The sequence below is a fragment of the Carassius carassius genome, chromosome 29 (assembly GCF_963082965.1).
Source record: "Carassius carassius chromosome 29, fCarCar2.1, whole genome shotgun sequence".
NCBI lineage: Eukaryota > Metazoa > Chordata > Actinopteri > Cypriniformes > Cyprinidae > Carassius > Carassius carassius.
The window spans coordinates 25680294-25708192 of record NC_081783.1 but is presented as its reverse complement, the minus strand read 5'-3'; the positions used below and the strand labels follow the sequence as shown (position 1 = coordinate 25708192).

At 38.3% G+C, this 27899-nt stretch overlaps 2 protein-coding genes across 6 annotated transcripts in view; one reads left to right on the top strand and one right to left on the bottom strand.

The window, feature by feature from the left end:
* Positions 1-12655, bottom strand: part of jakmip1 (janus kinase and microtubule interacting protein 1) — a 45358-nt gene extending 32703 nt beyond the window's left edge. For 3 of the 5 annotated variants that reach the window (XM_059516447.1, XM_059516451.1, XM_059516449.1), the window contains exon 1: positions 12404-12653. The gene's annotated coding sequence lies outside the window, so the exon portion shown is untranslated. Of the gene's footprint in view, positions 1-11784; positions 12078-12403 lie in introns of those variants that run through there. The other 2 variants (XM_059516452.1, XM_059516450.1) reach the window with 2 other exon arrangements.
* A 6027-nt stretch (positions 12656-18682) lies between these two features.
* Positions 18683-26567, top strand: wfs1b (Wolfram syndrome 1b (wolframin)). The gene is made up of 7 exons (XM_059516444.1): positions 18683-18917; positions 20842-20918; positions 20989-21133; positions 21234-21407; positions 21627-21704; positions 21816-21973; positions 23728-26567. The coding sequence occupies exons 1-7, from the start codon at positions 18683-18685 to the stop codon at positions 25558-25560; spliced, it is 2700 nt and encodes an 899-aa protein (XP_059372427.1). The 3' UTR covers positions 25561-26567.
* The last annotated feature ends 1332 nt before the right edge of the window (positions 26568-27899 follow it).

Below are 27899 nucleotides of genomic sequence, written 5' to 3'. Positions count from 1 at the left end.
ATTCATTCATTTTTTATCAACTTTGCATTCTCAAATGTTCTCAAATCAAACGTATTATTAAACGTCCTATAAAAGTTTACTGATGCCTTTGTTTATCTGTTTTTATAGAATTTTGTTCTCGCAGAAAAAGTCTTGCAGGTCAAGGGAGTTGAATATTTTTGATTGCAATTATTTGTAATTAGATTTTTAAATAGTGTTTTTTATAATATGTAACTTTATTGTCACGGTTCATGAATGCACCGTTTCCTGCTCATCTCATGTTACGTCATGTTGATTGTTTCATGTGGGTGTTACCACTGATCATCTGATCAGCGGCAGCTGCAGCTCATTCCACCAGCCTACTTAATGCCCTGTCTTTCGTCTCTTGTTTGTCAGATCGTTGTTTGAGGTCCTTCGTGATTCTTGTCTGTGTTCCATCTGCTCAGCTACGTTTGTGTCTTGTTCCTGTTTGGTCGCTATTGGAATTACCAGTCATCATACGGACCCCTCACCATCATCCACCTGCGCACTCAATCACCTCCTCACCAGTCTGTGCTGCCATCGAGGTCCCTGCATCACCCACCATCAACCCAGCCTGGCAATACTTCTCTAATAAACATCATTTACTTGCAACTGCTTCCTGTCCTTAATTCGAACGTGACAGAATGATCTGACCACCCATGGAATCAGCGAGTAACCCATCATCGGCGTTGGAAGAGTTCCTCAGCGCCAGTGCTCGAAGGATGGACTCCCAGGAACGGAATCTTAACGACACAGGTCGCGCTGTTCAGGTTTTGGTGGCGCAGGTGTCCGAGCTCACCCAGCAATTACAGCTTCTGCGAGCCCCCACTGCGCCGCTCACACCGCCCGTTCCTCCCACACCATCGGAGGCCCCCTCCCAGCCGGAACCACGCCTTCCTATTCCGGAAACCTACTCGGGTGAGCTGAATTTCTGTAGAGCTTTCTTAACACGATGCAATATGCACTTCTCTCTTCAACCCAGGACCTTCTCCAATGAACAAGCCAAGGTGGTGTTCGTGTGGACACTGCTCACTGGGAGGGCGGCATTATGGGGAACGGCGGTGTAGGAGAATCAAGATCCATGCTGCGCCTCGTTCCAGACACTCTTCGCTGAGATGAAGTGGGTCTTTGATCGAGCCGTCGCCGGGAGAGAGGCGGCTAGGAAGCTAGCCGAATTATGTCAAGGAAAGAGATCAGTTTCAGACTTTTCTATCAAGTTCCGCACCATGGCGGTGGAGTGTCAATGGAACGAGGAGGCGCAGTGGGACATGTTCCTGCATGGGTTGGCTGACCGCGTCCAGAGGGATATCTATGCCCTGGACCTTCCGACCTCACTCAATGGGCTCATTGAGCTGGCACTGAGGGTAGATGCACGACTAACACGAGTAGAACAACGTAACCTACCCAATCCCACACCGAGAGCCCATACGGATGTTCGAGTAAGCGGCGGGGACGCGGCCAGCCCCTCCTACCATGCAGGTAGGGCGAGCTCGGCTTTCCCGGGAGGAGAAGGAGAGGCAGAGGTCCCTGGGTCTGTGCCTCTACTGCTGGGGGACCGGTCATCACGCCTACATCTGTCCGGTTAAAAGGCCAAGCACGGTAGTAAGTATAAGGCTACTATCGGGTGGGATCTCCGCCGAGAAGACCTCATCATCATCTACGCTCCTCCCGGTAAGACTAAGATGGTCAGCATGACTTCACGACTGTCAGGCACTTCTGGACTCCGGGGCTGAAGGTAATTTCATGGACTATGCACTCGCAAGCAGACTTCAAATTCTCCTCAGACCCCTCACTCACCAGATCACGGTTCACGCCCTCAATGGACAGAGACTGCCGGTCATCTCACACATCACTGAAAACATTACCCTCATCACATCAGGCAACCACTCAGAAATCATCTCATTCTACATCCTTGACTCTCCCCTTGCACCCATAGTACTTGGTCATCCCTGGTTCCTCCGTCACAACCCCAAAATACACTGGCAATTGCATTCCATCCTGGCCTGGAGTAACAAGTGTCATGAGTCCTGTACTGTGCCATAGATTTACTGTCAGTTAAGTCTCCGCCTAAAGGCAAATTATATTCACTTTCTGTCCCAGAAAGGGAGGCTATGGAGAAATATATTTCTGATTCTCTAGCTTCGAAGTTCATCCGCCCTTCCTCTTCTCCAGTGGGGGCGGGGTTCTTTTTTGTGGGGAAAAAGGACGTATTGCTGCGACCTTGTATTGATTACCGGGGACTGAACAACATCACGGTAAAGAATACTTACCCTTTGCTGTTGATGTCTTCAGCCTTCGAGAGGTTGAAGGGAGCATCGATCTTCACAAAATTAGACTTACGTAATTGTGACGAGTGTGGCGGGGCCGAGGGATGTGGGAACACGAGCAAGGCCGGTGGAGTGATTGGGAAATCCACGACACCTGCGACCCACCACCGGTCTTGAGTCCCACAGGAAGGATATAAAACTGGAGCAACGACAGTGAAGGACGAGAGAGGACCAGGCCTGGGCTTTATTTTATGTTTTGGTTTTTATTTTGTGCGCATCAGTCGTCCGTGAGGGGCTGATGCGCTGTTTTGTATTTATTTTGGAATTATTAAAGTTTCATTTGATTGTCTGCCGGTTCCCACCTCCTTCTTCCCGATGATTATGGAGTTTTTGTTATTACAGTAATGCTTATCATTTGGTCCGTATCAGGGAGGGGCATGAATGGAAGACCGCTTTTAACACTTCCAGGGGCACTTTGAATACTTGGTCATGCCCTTTGGGCTGTCCAACTCCCCAGCGGTCTTCCAGGCATTCGTCAATGATGTGCTGCGAGATATGATCGATCAATTCATATATGTCTACCTGGACGACATATTGATTTTTTTTTTCTTTTCTCTCCAGGAACACGTGCAGCACGTTCGACGAGTGCTTCAGAGGTTGCTAGAGAATGGGCTGTTTGTCAAGGTGGAGAAATGCGCCTTTCATGCACAGTTTGTTCCGTTTCTTGGGTATATCGTGTCGACTGAGGGAATACGCATGGATCCCGAGAAGGGTAAGGCTGTGGTAGAGTGGCCAAGTCCAGATTCCCGTAAGGCCCTACAGAGGTTTCTGGGGTTCGCCAACTTCTACCGGCGTTTTATTCGCAACTTCAGTCAACTAGCCGTCAACTTCCTTTTATAGTATGGACCGACCACAAGAATTTAGAATACATTAGTACTGCCAAAAGGTTGAACTCCAGGCAGGCTCAGTGGGCACTTTTTTTCTGACATTTTTATTTTACTCTCTCGTACCGCCCGGGTTCCAAGAACACCAAACACGATTCTTTGTCATGCATTTTTGACCGTTCCGAACGCCCATCTACTCCCGAGTGTATTTTACCTGAGACATTAGTGGTCTCCACACTCACATGGGAGGTCGAATTGAGGGTCAAGACGGCCTTAGAAGGGGTAACGCCTCCGCCCGGTAGCCCACCGAATCGATTATTTGTGCCGGAGGGATTACGGTCCACCGTCATTCAGTGGGGGCATTGCTCTAATGTGGCTTGTCATCCAGGAGTTAACCATACTAAATGTTTGGTCTCCAAGAATCCTTCCTCCTGGAGCCAACAACTGTCAATGGTGGAGTACGCCCACACAATACATTACCAATATCAGCTACGGGCCTATCTCCGTTTGATTGTAGTGTAGGATACCAGCCACCAATTTTTCCCAGTCTGGAATCCGAAGTCGCGGTCCCCTCCATTCACGCCTTTGTCCAGAGGTGTCAGCGTACTTGGACTAGAGCCCGTGAGACTCTACTCCAAGTGGGGGCGCGCACCAAGGCTAAAGCCAACCACCACCAGTCGAGGCCTCCCGTATACGTCGTGGGTCAAAAAGTGTGGCTTTCTACCAAGAACATTCCTCTCCGTTCCGTCTCTAATAAACTGGCTCCTAAATTTATTGGCCCGTTCACTGTCACCAAGATCATTAGTCCGGTGGCAGTCCGCCTTAAACTTCCTCCAGCGTACAGGAGAATTCATCCCACCTTTCATGTATCTAAAATAAAGCCTGTATTTCATTCTCCGATTAATTCGCCTGCCCCGGTTCCCACGCGACTCTTAGATGGGGAACCTACTTATTCCGTCAATCGTATGCTGGACTCAAGACGGAGGGGACGCGGATTTCGGTACTTGGTGGACTGGGAGGGTTACATTCCGGAGGAGCCTGCTACAGACATCCTGGAACACTCATTCCACCAGCCTACTTAATGCCCTGTCTTTCATCTCTTGTTTGTCAGATCGTTGTTTGAGGTCCTCCGTGATTCTTGTCTGTGTTCCATCTGCTCAGCTACGTTTGTGTCTTGTTCCTGTTCGGTCGCTATTGGAATTACCAGTCATCATACGGATCCCCCACCTGCGCACTCAATCACCTCCTCACCAGTCTGTGCTGCCATCGAGGTCCCTGCGTCACCCACCATCAACCCAGCCTGGCAATACTTCTCTAATAAACATAATTTACTTGCAACTGCTTCCTGTCCTTAATTCGAACGTGACATTTATGGCCACTATAAATTCATGAACACACTGAGCTACCTTAAATAAGTTTATATTTGTGACATAATGTAAAAATCAATATTTGCTTCAACACTGAGGAAATTAAATATCATTCATCAGGCTGTCAGGAAGCAGAACTCCCTCCCAACCTTGCACCCCTTCCATCTTTTGCCCCAGGCACCACTGAACTCTGAACCCACTCCCCTCATTTTTTTTTATTTTATTATTATAATTTTTTTGCCTTGTGCTGCTTTATTTCACTTTATTATTTTTTTTTTTTATTCCCTTATTTGTATAGTTGTATTTTATATTTAAACTGTATCTATCTGAATTTTTATGTTTTGCTATTAGTGTTATCTGTATACACCAAGGGTCTGAGAGTATCACAGTTTCAATTCTCTGTGTGTATGTGCTGTATATGTGGAAGAATTGACAATAAAGCAGACTTTGCCTTTTTTTTAATAGCAAATTTAGCTAATACTAGCACTGCATCAACAAAAAAATAAAATAATAATGTCAGAAACAGATCATCAGGTTAGGAGAGCTTTTTAAACTCCTTTATAAGCAATTGGGTTATAAAAGAATAGCCATACAACTTAACCATACATTGAGATGTTTACCTTGACCTATTTCTGTCAAATGAAAAAAACTACTTAAAGAGTGCAAACACACACAAAAGCTTTACTTCTCACTAATACAGAGACCGAGACCGAGACTCAACACACTATACAACACACTGAAACACATCTGGATTGTAATTCAGTTTCTTGGAGAAAATACGTGTTTAACAAACTAGTAATGAACTGTTAATAACATTTCATAATTACGTCATCTGTTCCAAACTGTTATTCTTCCTTAAGCAAAATGACCAGGGGTTTATAAAATCATGAACATTTGCATAAGTTGTACATTTGCTAAATATATCCTACACACACACACTCACTCACACACACACACACACACACACATTTGGCTACCAGATGTCCAGCCAGTCATAAGAGTTTACTACCAGTCTGCAGATATTGCAAGTTTATGGGAAACATCAAAGTCAAGTTCCCTATGAAAACTGTAGAAGAAAACAATAAATAATAATAAAAAAAAATTATAAAACCACCTTATTGAATTTTGTTCTTTTAAGTAGCTAGTAGTCAAATACAAGAAAACAAGTCTTCATCTTAAAAAAAAGAAAAAAACACAAAAACCTGACGAAGACTTTCGAAACATTGTGATTTTTATACATTTTTGAGAGCAGTAGTGGCAGTGTGCCGATTTTTGTTTATGGACTGTAAATACATTTTTGACCCACATACATTCCATACAGGCCAGTACTGCATATGCAAAACAAATTTACAAATGTCCCACCCTAGGAAAACAAACCCACTACTAGCGGACACAGAATGAAAACGATTACAAGTCTACCTTACACAACATTTCTGCTGACCTTTGAAACTATGCCCTGATATCTTAAAAACTTACATAAATTTGTAATCTAAACGGGCAGAGAATGAAAGAGCACTGTGTTATCTCAGCATATTCAAATGAATAAAGCTGCTTGATGGTCATAGGTGAATGCATGTGACCATAAAATTCCTATGTCCTATGTCTCTTTCTTTAAAACTTTCTCACTTTATAAGCATATTAAAAATTTTCAATCTACGGTATGTGGTAAAAGAGCTCTATACAGATGCAGGGCAGGTTTCAGTTGCTAAGGGAAGTTCTGTTAGGGCGTGACAGCTATGTTGCCAATTTAAATGCTACAGTGTGTTTGGCAAGGAGGGTTGTGACAGTAATGTGCAACATCCGGGATCTTAAGCAACCCAGCAAAATGTGATCAAATAAAGAACCGCAAAGAAACCCAACAAGCACAACAGTAGGTTCAGCACTGGCTTTAGACCTGCATTTGACGGTCAGACATAATCAACCAGGACTACATTTTCTGAGGGTGTACAGTGCTGTAATAAATAAGTCATAAATATGATATTATGGTGATTACCCTGGAATGTTTGTCTGATTAATATTACATTCAAATGTGTTGCTACTAAAGGAGCTACTATCAACTTCAGAGGTGTCAAGTAACAAAGTACAAATACTTTGTTACATTACTTAAGTATAAATTTTGGGTATCTATACTGTACTTGAGTAATTATTTTTCAGCCGACTTTTTACTTCTACTTCTTACATTTTCACGCAAGTATCTGTACTTTCTACTCCTTACATTTTAAAAATAGGTTCGTTACTGCTATTTCATTTCGGCTTGTTTTGATTTGTCGTCATAAAAAAAAAAAAAAAAAAAAACTATCCAGATAAATCGCGCCATCCGGATGGAGTGAATTTGATTGTGGTTGGATGAAATGTATAAACATATACCATTCCGACACCCTATCGGTTTTGACGCGATCCATCGCACCTGCACATGACACAAATCACAAATCACAGTTTTGGGTTCGTTTATCAAAAAATATATTTCTTAAAAAAGAAGGGTTGGGTATGGCACCTGTATCTGATCGCCTCAGAGTCAGTCCCCTTAAATTTCCTCTCCGTCTTTCAGCGCGCTCTTCAACCCGCAGACCGCGAGCGGAGCAGCGCATGCGCACTTAAACACAAACAGAGGGCACAAGGTACCGTATTTTTCGGACTATAAGTCGCACCTGAGTATAAAAATCCAAAAATACGTCATGATGAGGGAAAAAAACATATATAAGTCGCACTGAAGTCGCATTTATTTAGAACCAAGAACCAAGAGAAAACATTACCGTCCACAGCCGCAAGAGGGCGCTCTATGTCTTCAGTGTAGACTACAGGAGCACTGAGCAGCATTAGAGCGCTCAGTTCATTCGCTCTTGGTTCATTTCTCTCAGTTCATGTCAAATTAATTTTGATAAATAAGTCGCACCTGACTATAAGTCGCAGGACCAGCCAAACTATGAAAAAAAGGTGCGACTGTAGTCCGGAAAATACGGTATGTGTTTATCGATAGACTGTTAGAATATCCGTATCTGTGCAGTTCTTTGTCATAAATACAGTTTACAAAAGGTCACGAGTTAGTCGGTTTCTCATCTACTGTAAAGTTTTGGCTCATCACACCACAGGTGTTTCCTCCAGTGAAAATCTAGCCCTTAACACATATGAATGAACACATACTTTAATTACACTTATTTAAATATTCTTAATTTAATCATACGTACTTTATACATACGCCCCTGTGCAAAAGTCTTAGGCACATTAGTATTTTCACTTAAAAGAATGGTGTTTCGCCAGTTATTTATATGTTTTGCTGTAGTGTGTCAGTAAAATATCAGTTTACATTTCCAAACATTCATTTTGCCGTTGTCAGATTGCTTGTGCATTCAAAATCGCACTAGATTATTATTAAAATTAATGGCAAACTAATTCCTACTGACACACTACAGCAAAAGATATAAATAACTGGCTTAAAACCCCTTTTTTGGGGTGAAAATACTAATGTGCCAAAGACTTTTGCACAGTAATGTATTTTAAAAATGACATTTTTGCTACTTTATAAAGAATAAGCATACAGTAATTCACAGAAGTGATTAAAGACAGTGACAGACAGCACTCATCTTAACTAAATATCAGAGTGAGTGACAGAGATACAGTAGAAACATTATGTGTGGTTTTGTATTAAATAATGACCCAGATTGTGAAATACATTTATTAGCTTTAGATTAAGGGAAGCACAACTTGGGAAATGAGAGCATCCAAGGTGTAAGCTATGGATTTATTTTAAATATATGTAATGTTCTTTAATATTATCCATAGTTTTTTTGTGTGGTTCTTTTTTTTTTAAAGTATCGGTTCAGGTACCATTTAGGCACCGGTACTGTTTTAAAAGTATCGAAAAGGCACTGGACCCTACTTAAAAGTCATTATTTCTCACTGGCTCATTTAACCAAATGGGTGCTTTCTCTTCGTCCTCCACAAATTAAGCTACTGTAGGTAGTTTGGTAGCGAGACGTTTTAATAAATTATCGTTTGCGATTGACAACGCGATTGACAATGTTGTGATAAGTAGGCTTTTTTTTCCTTACATTATTTTTACTTTTAGCCCAGGTCAAACATATTTGAATGTTACATTAATCAGACATTTCAAAATTCCAGGGTATTCACCATAATATCATATTTATAGCTTATTTATTACAGCACTGTACACCCTCAGAAAAAAAGATACAAAAGCGGTCACTGGGATGTTACCTTTTCAAAATGTACACCATTGTATATTATTTACCCCTAAAAACTGGTTAAACTAAAAACCTAAAAACTGCATAGTACCTTAAAGGTACATATTAGTATCATTTGGAAATTAAAGACTCTAAGAATTATTTTTTTCAAAGAATTAGTAACTTGGCAATTGCCAACATAAAAAAAAAAAATATATATATATATATATATATATATATATATATATATATATATATATATATTTACTGTATGTGTGTGTATGTATATATAAAATAAATAAATAGATTAATAAAAAAAACAGTTCAAATAATTTTTTTCCTACAATTACAAAACAAGTACTTATTTAATTTAAAACCTAGGCTATAAGCCAACATTCAGAAATATATAAGTAAAAAAGTAAATTGTATAATTAAAGTAACACATTTAACAACTTGCACTGTTGTGATGTTCACAAAAATGACTTTGCCCTGAGAACACACACTCAAAAAAAATATTTTTCAGTTTTGTTCACTTTACCTGAACAATTCATGTTGAATTAATGCCATTTTGGCTAGATATATTAGATATATTAGACATGACACAATTAAATGTAGTTAACAGGGCATTATTTTTTAGAGTTGGCATGGCAAAATTAGACCTAGTTAACCTGAAAAGATTTTCTCTATTAGGGATGGCAAAACTTTATAGGAATAACACTTTTTTTTCAAAACACAAGTCTTGACTAAATGAATTCAAGTTCATACAACAAGATTACAACAAATCATATCAAACAAATTAGATATTGTTGGAACAATGTAATTCAATTTCGTGGAAAACCTTTCCTTAATTTAATTAAGTTCGTTCAACAAATCTTTTTTTTGAGTGCAGTTCAATCTTTCTGTTAAAACCTTCCATGAAGCCTCCATCTGCATAAAGTTAGAGTGAGCAGATTAAACAATTTCAGTCTACAGTATGTGGTAAAAGATATCTTTAAATATGCAGAACATGTTTGAATGGCTGAAAAAAAAATTACTTGAAAATAGTTAATAATAGTTAATAGTTAACTCTTTCCCATGGTAAGATTATGAAGACCTTTTGAAGGCCCCCTCTACCTCTAACAGCCTACAGTAGATGCCATCCTGCTTCAAACATGAATTGTAATTTGAATAAAATAATTAGGAAATGTGTCCTGTTGTAGGCTGACATTTGAAGACTAAACACAGACAGTGGTTTCCCTGTTGCTCATTCAAATATCCAGTCCTGGTCTGGTCAGTGTGGGTTTATCAAATTCACATGATACCCAACAATTATAGTTCTTGTTCTTGGAGAGAAAAATATTATATGCAAAGAAATAGTTTACTCAAAAATGAAAATTTGCTGAAAAAGTGCAACCTCAGGCCAAAGATGTAGATTAGTTTTTTATGTTCATCAAAACAGATATGGTGAAATTTAACATTACATCAATTGCTCACCAATAGATCCTCTGCAGTGAATGTGTGCCATCAGAATGAGAGTCCAATCAGCTGATGGAAATGTAACAATAATCCACAAGAAAATGACGACTCCAGTCCATCAATTGACATATTGTGAAAAGCTGCATGTTTTTAAGAAACAAATCCATCACCATCATTAAGCATTTTGAATTTAAATTATCGCTTCTGGTCAAAATAAAAGTCATTATTAATACAGTGGAAAAGTCCCTTTGTTGTCCTCTCACAAAATCCACTGCCATCTTTGTTTAGAACAGTTTCAGGTGCTTGATCTGTACATATTTCTCCCCTGATTGGGACTATTCATTTAAATAAACCCAACAAGCACAACAGTAAGTCCTAAACTGGTTACCAGCATTTAAAGGGATACTCCACCCCAAAATGAAAATTTTGTCATTAATCACTTACCCCCATGTCCTTCCTAAAGCTGAGTTAAGACGGCACGATTTTCAAAGTAGTCGGGTCACTGTTCTTTTCACACGTGCAAGACCGGAGTTCTCACGTGAGACTGGGATTATTATTAAAAATGGTAGCCGCAAGAAGCTTGCAATACAAACTGCCTGTGCACTGATTTGCAGAGAAAACAAGAAAAAGAAAATAAGCCTTGCTTGCTGATATTGTGGTCTTTAACTTCTTCCCAAACTCCCCGCTGCTCTGTATCTTGCTCTCTCATTGGCTATCTGTCATCGCCGATGTAGTTTTCAGTCAGAACACTTTTCATACAGCATGATTTTGAATCGCTGACAGGTCCAGATATTTAGCATGCCAAATATCTCACGGGCGTCTGCGACTCGTCTGCGATTCTCTCAGATCGTGTTTTTGCTCACTCACACTGCGTGATTGTCACTCGCGTGAATGAGCCTGTGCCTGTGATTTCGTGCATTTGTCTGCGATTTCTCAAAACCTGTCGGTGAGCCAAAAACCTGGCTAAAATCATGTCCCATAGACTGCCAAGTTTTGTTTTCTTTGTGTACAAAAAGTATTCTCGTCATTTCATAATGTTACAGTTGAACCACTGATGGCAGATGGACAATTCTGACGATGTATTTCATAATTTTTTGGATCTTGACAGTGTTACTTACTTGGCAGTCTATGGGACATTCACATGCCTCTCAGTTTTCATCAAAAATATCTTCAATTGTTTTCCGAAGACAAACAAAGCTTTTACGGATTTGTAACAACATGGGGTAAGTGATTAATAACAACATTTTCATTTTGGGGTGGAGTATCCCTTTAAACATAATCAAAACAAAGTTAGCCACCTAATACAAAAATAAAAAAATCAGTTTGTTTGACTACATAATTATGAATCACAAAATTATTTTGAACAGCATTTACCTGTGTTCTGTAAATTATGCAATTGTATCATGCACACTTGATACCTAACAGCTATATTATGATCAGAAAATATAATGTGATGACAGAATTTTAAAAAATATTCAATTTTGAAGAAAGTTTTGAAACCACTGATAGAGAAAACATGTGGGCTAGACCTAGTTGCATGTCCTCTGCGTGACAACTAGTCCCATTCTTCTCTATTCTAAATCTAAGCATGACTAGAACAATATAAATATTCATAGCCTGTAGAAATTCTCACAACTTTTCAAGACCTGGAAATCACGATTCCACAATTCCGCGTTATTTCCAGTTTTCCCATCACCGAGGGAACCCAGTAAGCAGCACATCTAAAGCCACAGAGGTAGACTTCATCAGCACCGGGCGGCCAGAACCACACCCACAGCACCAGCCATCACAGACCCACTGCAGCTCAACATCTCCGATCATCACACCACAGCACAACACATCAAACAAACCGCCGGATGACTGACAGCGCTGCGTCATCATGAGTGACAGCCGAAAGATGAAAGAGAATCGGCACCGTTTTAATCTGGAACTACGCCGTTTACAAAGCGTCACGAGGACAGATGTCACTGTTACATTACGAAACAAATGCTATGTATTAAATATGGTTGTGCAATGTTGCAAGCGATGAGCGCGGCGAGCCAATAAACCAATAAACTCTCTCCGGTGAAAGTGATGAGACTCATTCATTCGAATTCATTCATTACGCTCATACAACCATTCGCATTAAATTATTCATTCATTTATAACAATGAAATACCACGTAGCAGTGTGTGTGCTGACGAATCACATGTGCATGTGCAGTGATCCAGGTTATAAACGAACATTTGTTCGTACGATCCACAGTAACTTGCCGTGAGCGACTCAGGTATCCGCGGTCCAGAAGGCCGAAAATGTTTCCTTAATTCCGCTCTGTCCGGAGAAACACGGCATCTGACAGCATTTGCGGAAGTGTAGAAGAGGGTGGTGTGTGTTGATGCTGTTATAGTGGTGACGAGCAGCGTTACATTAGTCTCCACTACACATGCATGAGAGAAATCCGACGAATTTTCAAATCCTACTACTGTGAAGGACTCGCTTTTAATATTCATGAGCAACGCTCTCGCAATTGGCAAGAAGCGGTGCGGCGTCAACGGTAAGTATTCATTATATATCAGCCAAGCAATGGGAATTGGAACGTATTAACACACGTCAGCTGTACATACTTGATATTCATAAACCAAGCCTTAGTCATAGTACGATCTGTAATTTCACAAAACACCTCCACGCCCACAGTGAAGGACGTCATTCAAAACTCCTCAGCAAACCCTCACTTTATCGGAGAAAAATGATACACATTTAATATTTGATGTTAATTATTGTATCTTAAACTGTAATCTCTATACATTATGTTTATTGATGTGGATAGCTTAGGTTTGTAGGTCTGTTGTTTTTCAATAATAATAATAATAATAATATGCCTTATAATAATAATAAATAAGAATGAAAAATCAAGATACATTAAATCAAGTCTAAAAATTTAAACAAAGTCTAATATTAAAAATGTATATTTTTTAAATTGTATTAATTTATTAATGAATCATATAGTTATTCAATAAATGTTTTTAAACAAACAAACAAACAAACAAACAAACACATTAACAAACAAACACTTATTATAAGAGACAACTTACAATAATACCCAGTTCTTTCAGATAATGGTTGCATCAAATAAGAGTTACCCGCTGATGAACTCGTGTAATAAGTCATAAAGTAGGGAGAGAGGAAAATGTGCTTATAGCATGAATGAATGAATGAACATAGTCATAGTGAAGCACCACCAGTCGCTGCCTTGTAAGGGGTTGACGGGGGTCTTTGCTGAGTGGAAAATCAAGCTCAGCCCAAGAAACATCACTAAAGTGCCATTATTCTGACCTAGATTTCCTTGTCTGCTTGCCTCTTTCTGTCTCTCCTTGTATACGTTGGTGTGCAGTTAAACAGACATTACAGCATGCATGATTAACACCATATGCAGGCCACTTCCCTACTTCCCCGGGTCAAACTCTCTCTCTCTCTCTCTCTCTCTCTCTCTCTCTCTCTCTCTCTCTCTCTCTCTCTCTCTGGATTTTATCCTTTTTACTTCATAAAATCATGAAAGTATGACATATGAATAAAATGTATCTTCGAATAGATATTTTGGCAAAAATCTGGCAAGAACTGTAATCTCATAAATGGGTGGGGGGTGCAGCACAATATTTGCAATTAAATTATCATATTTTCTTGAATTCTACATTTGAGTATTTGTGTCCTTGATATTGTATAAACATATGTAATGTTTCAAATGTACTCTCACGTTTTTCTTTTCCTAAAATGGACTTATAATGCACTGCATGGATATTGAATTGTCATTCTGGTTTAGGTGTATAGATTTCTAACACTAACATATTTTATATATAGATTTTATGTAGATTTTTTGAGATCATATTAATTGAGAGACTACATGTACTTAAGAACTAATAATTTAATTAAATAAAAATGGTCAAATTTGTTAAAGAAACATCACCTACTGTATGATGTACAGTATATTTTTCTTCATACATGATTAAAGTTGTAGTAGGAAAAAAACATTTATATGAAAGCTATGGGTTTAATATATGTGGACGCCACTCTCCTTCTCATATTCAGTGTGTGAAACTCATAACAAGCTCATTATCTTAAACCTGCTCTAAGCTGTATTACTCAGCGAAAGTGTGTACGTGAACCTTCTGTTCCCTACTACAAAGTCCTACTCGAATGTGGCAAAGACTACATCTCTTTTCTTTGTCCCTGATGTTGAACCCAAACACAGTAATGCCTGGCTAAGAATGTTAGACTGAAAACTGATCAGAAAATATGATCTGATCATCATGCCATCTCAGATGTCATTATTTTCTCTTCTTCATATTTAAAGATAGGTGGGAGTCTCAAATTCATGCACCATGTCTTCACACTTCACTGGCTGATATATGACACTTGAAAGAGAGTAAATATGAGTTCTAAGAAATATATATGACCCTGGTGGTAAGAAAATGTGTCTTAGCTATAGATCATAGGAAAAGCAATCTTATCCTGCTTTGGAAGAAGGGCTGCTCTGGTTTGTCTGTTCAGTAATGCAGCAAGCTCTGTCACCATGGTTACAGCACACATTCCTCATCAGCCAAAGATCATGCACTGCACACACTCACATACTAAACACTATTACAAACAGCCCCCAGTTTAACATGCTTAACTCATATTCTTGGTTGTAGCTTAATGTGATAAAATCGGATCAAATGAAACAGTATGGATTCAGATCTTTTGCTTTCTAGTTATACAATAAAAAGTGGAGTAATAATTTCATGCAGTTTTATGTATTTACCATTATAAACATGTTAGGCAAGGGCCATTGCGATGTGCTCTTGAAAATGCTTGAGATTAGTGCGGTCAACAAATTTTACACTTGCCTACATATGTTTATTACAAAAAAATTAATACATTACAAAAAGTTGTTAAGTATTTGGTTCTTTTTAACATGTAAAATAGTATTAGAAAATTATGTTTCCTGTTTTTATTTACACAAAAAAAAGGTGCTTAAAAGGTTCTTCACAGCGATACCATTGAATAACCATTTTTGGATGCACAAAGAAGCAATCAGTCAAAGGTTCTTTAAAAAACCATCTCTTTCTTACTTTCTTATTTTTATAATTTGAAGAACCTTTTATGTTAAATGTTAAAGGTTCTTTATGGAGCCATTTAGACAAAAATGTTCTATGGTATCGTGAAGAGTGTACAGAGTGATATAAAAAGCACAATTGCATCTTCTTATGGTGATCTCAGGGTTATTTGTATGAGAACAGTATGTAAATGTATGAAATAATGCTGCTGCTTGTTTTTTGGCTGATGCCATCTGTGCTGTATGTTCTCATGCAATGGTTTTATAGCACCTGTTGGTAAGCTGGTCTGTTCAATTCAAATCAAGCAAATAAAACAACATATATCTGAACAGAATGGAATGCAAGACTAACTCCAATTAATTTTTTTCCTTCTGATATGTATGCACTTAATGGAACTAAATATTTTCCATTCAAAATATTACATTTCCTATTTCATGTATTCAGGTTGAAGTTATGTTGAAGCTCTGTTCCTTTAAAAAACCTATTACACAATTGCATTGCCTTTTCAGGTCATTATGTTTAAATTATGTATCATCAGTTTTAAAGACATTTGGGTAGAACTAATACAAAATACAAAAAAAGACAGTTCTTAACGATCACATGGAAAGAAGGCAAAATGTATTCATAAAAACCGAGAAAAATATTTTATTAATATTTGTTAATAAGTAACTTAAGAAATGGGTGCACCCTTGATTAAATTCAATAAATGTGTAACATTTTAGTCCATAATATGTCCTTCCTAACTAAAGTATACTGCTCTGACTCCTCTTTGCATTGAGTGTACATGTTTGTAACACATTTTCTATCTAAGAATGAGATCTGTAAATTCCCTAGACTTAGGGGGTGTTGCTCAACTTGTCTCTACAAAATCCCCCACAGGTCCTCAAGAATGTTAAGCTTGGGTGAAATACGTTTTTCACATTGGGAAAATGTATATAATCATTGTCACGTAAAAAAAAAAAAAAAAGAAGAAGAAGAAGCCCAACAGGCACTTCTCACTGTATTCATCCCAAATGCCCTGTTTTTAAATCTCTGTGTTATGTTAGTGGCTCTCTCCCAAGTAGTTTCCCTGTTGTTAGCATTACACGTGAGAATGATTACATAGGCTATATGTAACACTTTTGATTTGGAAGAAAATGGCAAAGAATAACATACTGTACTTACCTGTTGCACTGGATTTTTTTGCTGTTGCTGAGTCTTATAAATAGGCTTGCTTTCCCATACCTGCCTCAACCTTATTTATATATCAGTAATCTTTATTAAAAAATTTAACAAAATTATAAAGTGATTATTTAGCTCTATTTGGATATAACAAGTACCTCAATCTCTTTGTTCTAGTCCAGAAACCTAACTGATTGAGGTCCCTTGTTGGATATTCAGGGTTTTGTTCCCAACGATCATCTGACATGCCAGGACCAGCTCTGACCGTAACTTGGTTTTATCAAGAAGGATGTTCATCCAGTCATCTGCTACTGGCTATGTAAATGGTAGCTCTACAGTCATGTTTTTACACAAATGTTTCCCATTTAACGACAATGTGATGTTCCTTGATCAATACACATCATGTTCTTTGTTTAGGCCAGAGACCAATCACAATGCTGTCCACAGCACTGGAAGTGAAAAGAGGACATTTATTCAGACAGACTATTATAAAATTCATTGCATAATGATCAGTATAAGTTTTAATTATATGAATGAATGAATGAATGAATGAATGAGGCATTTATTTAGCACTTTATTGTGTGCTGTACACCCAAAGCACTTTACAAACATATGGGGGATATTTCTTCAACCACTATTTGCATTATTGACACACTGTTTTTGCATTATTGACACACTGTTTTCCTGTTGCTTTGATGCAATGTATTTTGTTTAAAGCACTATATAAATAAAGGTGACTTGATTTGACTTGACTTGACTACCAGAATTGGCTAGGAAGTTAAATTTAATTTTGAAATGAAGGACATGGTTTGCATTCATTCAACTTCTTTAGACTTTCTCATTAAAGAAAGAAACAAATTCTGCATCTTATTTTCTATCTATCTCATTTCGATGCTTAATTTATCACAAATAGTGCACAATACTGATTGGTAACAAAAAATATTTATATTTGCTTAGAATTATTACATTAATAGATCAGTTTTCATTTCTCATGTGGGTGTGGGTCTTAAAATTAGGCAAAATCAAAGAAAATTAATTTTCTTTGATTTGATTTTTTCTTTTTCTTTTTTTGATTTTTTCTTTGATTTTTAATTTATTTTATTTTGTTTTAGTTGTGGGTCTTTTATTTTGAAAATTTAGGGAGGCAGCAACAGGAACTTGATTAGGACGAAAACATTCTGCTCCAGTCAGTCAGTGGGGGAGGGTTTGTTTGGTGAGCAGCATCTGGACGCTGGACGGGCCTCTGCTCTCGCCGTTGTGTGCTCATCACTTACTTTAGTTACACTGTGTCTGGTGTCAGAATATACTAAAGTAACCAGGGTTGTGCTGACAGCTCTGTCATACTTATGATGGAGTGATAGAGGAGCTCAGGTAAGAAAAAATAGCGATTGAATCGCCGATTGAAGACTCGCTGTGTAGTTTCAAGTCAAGTCATATTTATTTATATAACGTTAGCGTTTTTAACAATACAGATTATGTCAAAGCAACTGTACATCATTAAATAGGAAAATAGTTTGTCGATAATGCAAAATGACAATAGTAAACACTCAGTTTTCAGTTAAAGCAGATCATCATTGAATTCAGTGATGTCATTTCATTTATGTAACGCTACTGTATGTCTATGAAGAGCATTCACAGACATACAGAAAAATCTGCTTTTGGAAGTGATCGGAGGTATTTCTGTTTGCTCCTCCGTTCTCGTTGATTCTTTTTGTTTGAGTGTAACTTTACTTTCTGTTTTGCCGGTCAGTAGTGAAGGTGACATGGCTGAGCAATGACAAAATGACAGCTCAGCCTTATCACAAGCAGCGCACTAAATAAACTCTCTACAAAACATTTACCATGGCAACATTCATGGCTTTCATTGTATAGTTTGAATGAAGTTCGGTAGTAGTAATGTCAACTAATGTAAAATCATAATAAATAAATGTGGGATTCTCCTTCTTTTATGATGACTGTACTCACTAAGTTTCGTAATAGTCATAATAGTGACAGTATGGTATTGTAGTGGAATCAATAGTTACCATAGCATACTTTTAAATTAAAGTGTGGATTTGCCTTTTTATGTAATAAAACCTCCTTTTTGGTCTTGAAATATAGTCACTTAAAATACTAATAAATACTAATTAGAAATAACAATAAAATGCAACTTAATGTAATTTAGGTTTTGTAGTATATTTATATTTAACACATAAAAAGAACCTGATGCAGTTAATAACATACAGCAATGAAAAGATAACTTCCCATTATTTTAAAAGGCACTTCTCACAAATTTTGTGTCTTTTTGTTTTAAGCTTAGAAATGGATGCCTCTCTTCTTGAATCTCCACTGCCATCCCCAGCATCCCCTGTCCCCACTGCTTTCTCTGCATCTGGGCACACCATTCATCCAGTGTCCTCTTCTTCAAAGCCTAGTCCCTCCCATTCAACAGTGACTTCACCCCCACATCATGCCTCACAGACAGGTCGATCCCAGCTGAATGCGGCCAGCAATTCCCACACTGCCTTTCCAGGACAATCATCTTTTCCCCTACAGGGTACAGATTCACTCTATTTAGAATAGCTCGAATGTCACATACTCCCATGCTGGTATTCCCAAAGTTCCTGTGCCATTAGTCATTGACTCATGAGTTCAGATCTAATATTACACACTCACAAGTGTTGTTATTATAAACAAAAAATATAAAAAAAATAGTCTGCAAGTAATTGAAATGAAAAATAAATGATAACGATTAGATGAAAGACTTAACATTTAAAAACAAACAATTAAAAATGTCACCACAACTATTCAAATTGCTAAAACTGGTAAAAACAAAACAAATGAATGCTAAATTAAAATATTTAAAAAATGATTTCTAAAATAAAAAATATATATTTTTATTTACTAAAATTTAAAACTATTTTTTAAGCTAATTTAAAAACTATAAAAACTACAATAGATAAAATAATACTACAGTAATGCTGACATGCACAAAACGTAGTACAATAGTACAATACAACATCCAATTGACATATGAAGAGCACTGATATATTGTCAGTTGTCTTAATGTTTTTCTTATTTATGTTTTCTGCTTTTAACTACCAAGAAAGTGAAGTACACTCAACTACGTTTAACACATTCATTAGCCATGTTCACATCTACACTTTTTTTGTCATTCCGATTAAAATCTTTCTGATTGAAAGATTCGGTGGACTGTTCACATGAGACATTATCTAATCTGTGATGTGCCGGTGCTTTCAATTTTGGGACATGCTAAGTAGCCTACAATGACATCAAATACAAATACAAATAGAAAAAATGCTTGTATTTGCATTAATATTTTTAATAACTGCTTGCACTTGCTTAGAATAAATTGACTAATATTTTAACCCCTAGTGTTCAGTCGAGCGCTCAGACATGTGGCCAGAACACGATCACATAGACACTCACAGAAATCATTACGGTCTTCTATCGTACCACACACAGAACCAATATAGCTCTCAGCCAGTTGATAATTATATCATCATATCGCTCTAATTTCTTAATGTTAAAGCATTAAGGGATAAAATAACCATAGCCTACGACCCTCTGTAATGCAGCTGAACAAGTGTTGCTGAACAATGAATCAAAGGAGCATTGCTTTGAGCACGTAGAGTGCTCGCAAAGAGCTATCGCACATAACATTTCCAAACGTGTTTTTTTTAATTATGAATCTGTAATAAATAATAAATGACAAAGGCAAATTTTGGTCAAGTTGTTTATTTTCATTGAGCTATGCACTACCATTGTGTTGTTTCTAAGCTGAAAAGCAGTAAATTGTGCTTGATTTCAGATCTGCTTTCCGCTCCGGTCATGAGAGCAAATGTGGCAGTTCATAAAGCAGCAATCGTTCTCCATTCTAATGTGTTTTAACTGCATAATTGAAATGTAACTTCTACATCCACTATTACCCAGTCTCTACTGTAGTGTCGGTGTCCACAAATCACAGAATGTACTGCGTTGTGACATCACATTCCCATTCTGACGACCACGACCCCTTGACGTGATGACGTAGATGCAAAATAATCGGTTTAATGCGTTTACATGGCAGGATTTTAATGTTGTTCAGTTTATAGAAAGATTTATCCCACCCCTGTCAGATGATTACAATTTCATTCGGTTTGGGCATTTTTTTATTCCCATTGAGGTGTTTATATGGAGCATTTTCATTTGGATTGGACTTTTAAAACGATTACAATGCTCCATGTAAACTCACCCACTGATATGCAGTGACAACATTGACTGAACACATTGATCTGCTTTGCAAGCAGTTGCAAATTAGTTGGTGTAGGTAGTCAGTCGAAAAGGTCTGATTTGAAAAACAAATGTGTGTAAAAAAATCTGCTGTGTGAACATCTTTAGTATAAACTGGGCTGGTTTGCTACTTAACATATTTGTTGTGACAACATAATATCAATATGTGGCTATTTGTATGTTTCTAGGGGAAATCCCAGAGGAACTGAGCATAGATGATCTAAAACAGAGGGCAAAGAATGGAGACACCAAAGCACAGACAGAGGTCTGAATGCAACAAACACACTACACATCTTTATAGTAATTAGAAAAACTCACACTGTGTTTTTGGACAGATTGGCAGATATTACCTGAGATTAGCTGAGCAAGAAGATGAGGAAGTGAATTCTGTTACTGCTGTTACATGGCTGATCCAGGCGGCCAAAAATGGACGGAAAGATGCAGTGAAACTGCTACAGCGCTGCCTGCATGAAAGAAGGGGTAAAGCAGATACTTATTATGATATTTAGATTATAAAGATATGATATCCCTTTGCCTGAATTGAATTTATAATGGATTAATGTGTGTGTGTGTGTGCCAGGCATTACAGCTGAGAACAGAGAGGAGGTGTGTTCCCTGGCATGTGAATCTCGTTTTCAGCGCAGTGTAAGAAAAGCAGCCCTGTTAATGTACTGGAAACTCAATCCAGAGAGGAAGAAAAACATCACTGCCGCTGAACTTCTGGAAAATGTGAGCGAGCTCAACACTGAGACAGGTAAAACATCAGCCATCTGTTGTTGTGGTCAGCCAGTTTGGAAAATGTTCTGTCATTTTCTGTCTTTACCGTTGTGTTGTCCCCCAACCTGTATGCTGTTAGAATTTATAACTTAATAAAAAATGAAGAATCTTCATGCAGTCTTCATCCGTAAATCAACAGTGTCAACTGTAAATATCTCCAGAACATTTAACATGCTTGTGTGTACTCCACCTCTAGATGGTGCTCCAAGCAGCCCTCTCCCAACACCAACACAGAAACAAAGAAAGGTTTTGGAGAGTTTGGTCTCAAGAGATGGTGATTGCATTTTGTCATCTTTCCTTTAGAGTGTATTATTTTTTAGACTTTTATTGCATATGTGGTAATATGCATATAATATTCCTAATTTGTGTGTCTGTTCTCTGGCAGGGATTGATTATGTTGGTGTAGAAAAGTTTGTTGAGAATACTAAACAATACGCTGAGGGTATTTCCCCAACTCCTGCCATGGAAGGGGTCGCGGGTGATGATGATGATGATGATGAAGGGCCAGTAAAGAACCCGGATGAACTTCCTTTGCATCAGAAGGTGTCATTACATTTCTGCTTAAATCTATGTATGTGAAAACTTGGCGAGCTGACTCATTGTGTACTGCATGGCCAGCTATCCACACAAGTGGAATCTCCTTAGTAATTTTCACCAACAATAGGCGTTGATACACACAGGATATTGGCTAGTGTTCTGATAAATGAAACCCTCTTTTTATTGGATGAAATTATGTATCTTTAGTTTGGTAGAAAACACTGCTTATATAGTAGGGCTGGGCGATATGGGCAAATAGTCATATCTCTGTATTTTTTTTCAATTTTATATTTGGATTTTTAAAAAATCTGTATTTAATATCTATTTTTTTCACTTACTGCCCAATGTTGTCCAAAGCAACAATACATATTAAAGGCATAAACAGAAGGCTCATGAACTTTTTTTTCATTTCCATGGCTTTCTAACATTTACAGATGGAGGATATACTTTTGATATGTAAGTTATGCATTCAGTAAGACAGCACATCTCAGATGCATTAAACAGTGCGAGTAGACTGTGTCTCAGTCAGAGGCACACGCAGCCTTTCTTTCTAAGAATATGACTGGCCGAGCACCTTAAACTACTGTGAAAAGAAACTATTAACTATGTCTTACCAGTTTTTAAAGGCCTTAATATGAAGCTTGTTACATGTTAAGAACAAATTGGATTAAGCACTTTCCCCGCAGCAGCTCAGTCTGTGTCCTCCACTATATTTTCAGATGCGCTCGTATTAAACTACTGTATATCGATTTGAATGGTATTGCCTCATATTGAATCGCTTATAAAGAAAATATCAATATATCATACAAACATGATATACCACACAGCCCTATTAAATAGTCATTAGCAATGCATGTAATTCCATGTCTGCTACCAGGGGTGGCCGACCCACTCAAAACTGCAGTTTCAGTCCCCTTTTTCTTGACAAAATGAACTTATTATGATGCAGAATAGGCATATTTCTTTGCATCAACGTCAAATGGTATACTTTTCAGTTGGGTTGCATTGCAAGAGGACATTACAGTTACATGGTTGAATTTACTTGCTAAACACTTGGAGGGTAATGGGTCTCATGCTAGAGTATAATAAGTATATTTTTCATCTGCTTTTGACACAATCGAATCCCATGTTCTAATTAATATGTGTATAGAACAGTTTACATTGTGTAACAATATCGTTAAGAATTAATAAAGAATATTATCTCTATTTTTTTATACATGCTATGCAAAAAAATATTTGAATTCTCCATTTTGCTAACTTATTGTAGCAATCAAATTGTTAATTTTAATGGGACAGTTCATCCAAAATTTTAAAATTGTCTTTCCAAATCCATCTGAATCGAGTGGTTTAATACAAGTCTTCTGTCACTCACTTTATAAGATAATCAGATATAATTTAGGCTTTTGATTCACATACAAATTATAGATTGGATGACTGATCAATGCGCATACATAGAGCACATGAAGTACATCCACAAAAGCTAAGACATGCTTGCTTGATGCACAAAAACCAACCTCATGCGGTTCTGTATCTGGATTTTCAATGAATTAACAAAAAGAAGAATGAACGAAAGTCTTATGGGTTTGGAAGACAATGACATATTCACTCTTTATTTGGGGTGGATTATCCCTTTAATGACAACAATTTCTTAATATTTCTTAGAGTTGACATCTATTTAGTCGAGCAGCTCGCTATGTTTTGACCCAATGTTATAGTGTACTAAAAATGATTTTAACAAATAATTTTCTTCATACCCATAGGTGTTGAAATTTCCTCTTCATGCCGTGATGGAGGTGAAAGAAGTGTTGATTGACTGGGCGTCACGTGCTGGCATGCAGTGGATTAACGCTCTCATACCTACTCATCACATCAATGCCCTCATCTTCTTCTTTATCATCTCCAACCTAACCCTGGATTTCTTTGTCCTTGTCATTCCCCTCATTATATTCTACCTCTCCTTCGTGTCAATGGTAATCTGCACACTCAGGGTCTTCCAGAACACCAAGGCATGGGAGAACTTTCGAGCGCTGACGGCCATGTTGTCTCAATTTGAGCCGGGGATCGACCTTAAGCAGGCCGAGTCAAACTTCACATGGAACCATCTTGAGCCATATCTCTACTTCCTCCTTTCTGCGCTTTTTCTCATCCTTTCATTTCCTGTGGCAGACAAGTCCTGGTTGCCATGTTCAGAACTGGCTACAGTTGCAGTCTTTTTCACTGTAAGCAGCTACTTAAGCCTGCGGCCAACAGCGCAGCAGCATGCCAAATGTGCTCTGCTTTCCCAGGTTGCCTCCGCCATTTCTGTATTCATGAATCAGTTGCTGGGGGGCTGGGTGGGTCGGATAGTTGGTGGTGCTTGGTTCAGTATGCGCCTTAGTGATCAGTTTGTACTACATGTGGGTGTACCTTGTGTTCTGTATCTATACCTCCTCTACCTGTGTTCGCGTATGGCCACAGAAGGTGGTGCACGGGGCACTTACTGTGTGCTGCTGCCCTACCTGGTGTGCTTCATCTGGTGTGAACTGTCCGTCACGCTATTGCAAGAGTCCACTGCATTGGGGCTTGTGCGCACAGCTGTGGGCTATCTCCTTTTCTTCTTTGCTTTGCCTGTGTTAACGCTAGCTTTAGCAGCCGCAATGCTAGTGCAGCTAGTGCAGTGGTTCCTTGCACTGGAAGTGACCAAAATGGTTGTAACTGTATGTGTGTGCGTGCTGCCTGTCCTGCTGCGCTCGTGGACACGTTTTAGTGTGTCGCCCTTGGCAGTTCTGCGCTCTTTGCGGCATAGCAGTGTGGTCAAGTTGATCCTTGTGTGGATTTCAGCCCTGGTGCTCTTCAGCTGGTTCTACGTGTACCGTTCGGAGGGGATGAAGGTATACAACTCCACCCTGACTTGGCAGGAGTACAGCGACCTGTGCGGTCCTCGTGCCTGGAAGGAGCGTAACATGGCGCATGCCCAGATCCTCTGCAGCCACTTGGAGGGACACCGGGTGACGTGGGAGGGCCGGTTTAAGTATGTTCGCGTCACTGAGATTGAGAACGGCATGCAAGCTGTCATCAACCTTCTGCCAGTCTTTATAGCAGACTGGGTTCGATGTCTATATGGTGAGGAGTATCCTGCTTGTGAAGAGACCCAGACAGGACCTGCTGAACCACTGTGTCAGCTCAAGGCCCTTGCAAAGCACAAGTGCCATGTCAAACGTTTCGACTACTACAAGTTTGAGGTAACTATGGGGATGCCACAGAAGGGGCGCAATGGGGCACAAGATTTTGATGATGCCACCAAAGACATTGTGCTGAGGGCTAGTAACGAATTTCGCCGCGTCCTTCTGGCACTCAGTTCAGGTAGCTTGGTGGAGTTCAGCACGGTACTTGAGGGTAGACTGGGCAGCAAATGGCCAGTGTTTGAGCTCAAAGCCTTGCGCTGCAAGACATGTGCCTCACCGCTTGTACCAGTACAACAACAGGTCAAGATCGAGCAGGACTGGAGGGTTAACGCCAGAAATGCCTTTGCGTTCGCCTTCAATTTCCTGTTCCACCCTCTGCTCTCAGCTGAGGTGGACGGTACTGTAGCTACTACTGATGTATCTGTGTGAAGCTAGTTTTTGACCATTGGCATACACTGCAGTATTAGACTGAATTTCGAAGTGCAAGGAGACTATTGATATTTGATAATGTGCTTTTGATAAAAGCGCTATTAAAATGCCAGAGTCGCTGTCATCTTGTTTTGTTCCAAGTATGAAAGTTAATGGCTTTCTGTAGCACCTACAGCAGAGGTGCCCATTTCTGTATCTGGAGGTCCACGGTCCTGCAGAGTTTAGCTCCAGGCTGCTCCAACACAAATGCCTTGAAGAATCTTATAATCCTGAAGACCTTCATTACCTGGTTCAGTGTGTTTAATTAGAGTTGAAGCATGAAAGTGGTCCTCCAGAAACTGACTAGGACACCCCAGTGCTACACAAATCAAATAAAATACCACTACAGTCCCTGAACTATTCAATTCCCCTTTAGCTATTTAATCAAACGTTTAGGAATATGCATATCATGGAGAAATTGAAAGCCATGTCTTAATTTCCAAAAAAAACAGTGCATCTAGACTCACTAAATTTTCTACAGTGAGAGATTACTACTGTACATTCATGCTTTCTCATGTTTTACTGATTATAGGGCTTTTGAATGTCTGATATTATATTTAATTTAGTTGATATATTGGAAGATAATTCATTACTATTTTGGTGTGTGCATGTGTGTGCCTCTATTTTATTGTTATTATGCCTTAGACTGGTTCAAAAGTATCTTTTGATGATTAAGGTAACTTTCATTTTAGGGCATATAGAACAAATTTGAAAATGATTAACGGTTTTTCTGTGAAAATACTGTACAGTACTATAGAAGTTTATCTTAGAGATGCCTAAAGATCTTTTTATTTTCTACAGGTTTGGGATTATTATTGTCTAATATATTAATATTAAGATCTATTTGAGATTTAAGTAGACATTTCAAACCTTAAAAATTGCTGAAAAGATGTTTGATTGTTTGTGGCTGCATTGAAGGTACAATCTGATCAGTACATTGCACAATATTAAAACACTGTACGTAGTGACTGAATTTGTCCTGTGTGAAAATCAGCCCTTTTATCAATTTTATTTGCAGTATTATAAATACGTGAATTTGCCACCATTGCATTATATAACAGTCAATAGTTAAGGGCAACCCACAATTATCATTCCTATATAAACCAAAGAGAAGCCACCCACACATGTTCGCATATCGACTGTGTTATTTCCATTTACTGAATTACACTGTCTGTTTTTTCCTTTCTGTCCTGCTATGAGTTCACTGAATATTCAACCTTATCTTACAGACTTGTGAGTGGGCATGTTTGACTTGGGCCAGTGAACAACCACTTAACAGTTAAAACACTGAAAATCATAGCAACTATATAACAAGCTGATATCATGTCAGCAAACTTTGGATGTACAAACACATTCTTCAGAGAATGTAAAAAAATAGCATTATGAGAGAAGTGCTATAAGGCAGCATAGTTTTCAGATATTTATGAACCGTAAGACCATTAGATGGCAGATTATATCTACTGAAACTCGAATGCACTGGTGAAAGCCACCTCCAAAATCTGTTACCTCTGCTTGAAAATGGGATTATGAATGAATAAACCATGCACTCTTTCAGACTGATTGCTTGCAGGATTGTTTAGAAAGTTTATTTTCATCTAGTAAATGTCATGTATAAAATTCAACAAGTATGACATAGATATAAGATTCACTATCCTGTTTTCTATTGGGTTGAAATGATTTATTATCATTTCTGCACAAGAAAATAAGGGTGGTGCTTTCCTATAAAGTGTGAAAGAAAGCAAAAATTATTTAATTAATCCATTTTAGTTTTAATATTTTCTGTATAAACGTGGTGTAGGACATATATGTACATGTATGTTTTATGTGTATATATTTGCTATTACTGTATTGTTCCAAATATAAAACGGTGATGTTAATCATACACCTGCAACAATAGGTGGCGCCAAATACTACAAACTACAAACATTCTATGATTTTCTGACGTGAGACTTTAATTTTAAAAGACATGTGAAAGCACTTGTCTTTGATCAGATAAGCTGTAGTCTTGCATATCCAGACCTTCAGACAGACAGCAGAAGGTCTGGGAACCTTGGTCACTTTGAATGGCCTTGAATGGCCATATGACTGACAGGCAAAGCAACCAATTACGTTTCGTTTTGAGCCATCATGTTTAGGGTCGTGGAAATGCCCCCCAATAACAGACTCTTGGTGTAAAACTCTTGGACACATTTGAAAGATTATATGCCATGAACCTTTAATATTTCACACAGTTTTGAAAAGCCAGCATTTAGTTGATCCTGATAAGCCCTCATCATCACAGTTGTAAACATGATGGCTAT

What these genes read in the sequence shown, in the direction of transcription:
- wfs1b (XM_059516444.1), top strand. Translation starts at nt 18,683, where the DNA reads ATGGATGCCTCTCTTCTTGAATCTCCACTGCCATCCCCAGCATCCCCT. An exon ending in CGAGCTCAACACTGAGACAG is followed by an intron (nt 21,408 to 21,626) that starts GTAAAACATCAG and finishes CTCCACCTCTAG; the next exon opens with ATGGTGCTCCAAGCAGCCCT. An exon ending in AACTTCCTTTGCATCAGAAG is followed by an intron (nt 21,974 to 23,727) that starts GTGTCATTACAT and finishes TCATACCCATAG; the next exon opens with GTGTTGAAATTTCCTCTTCA.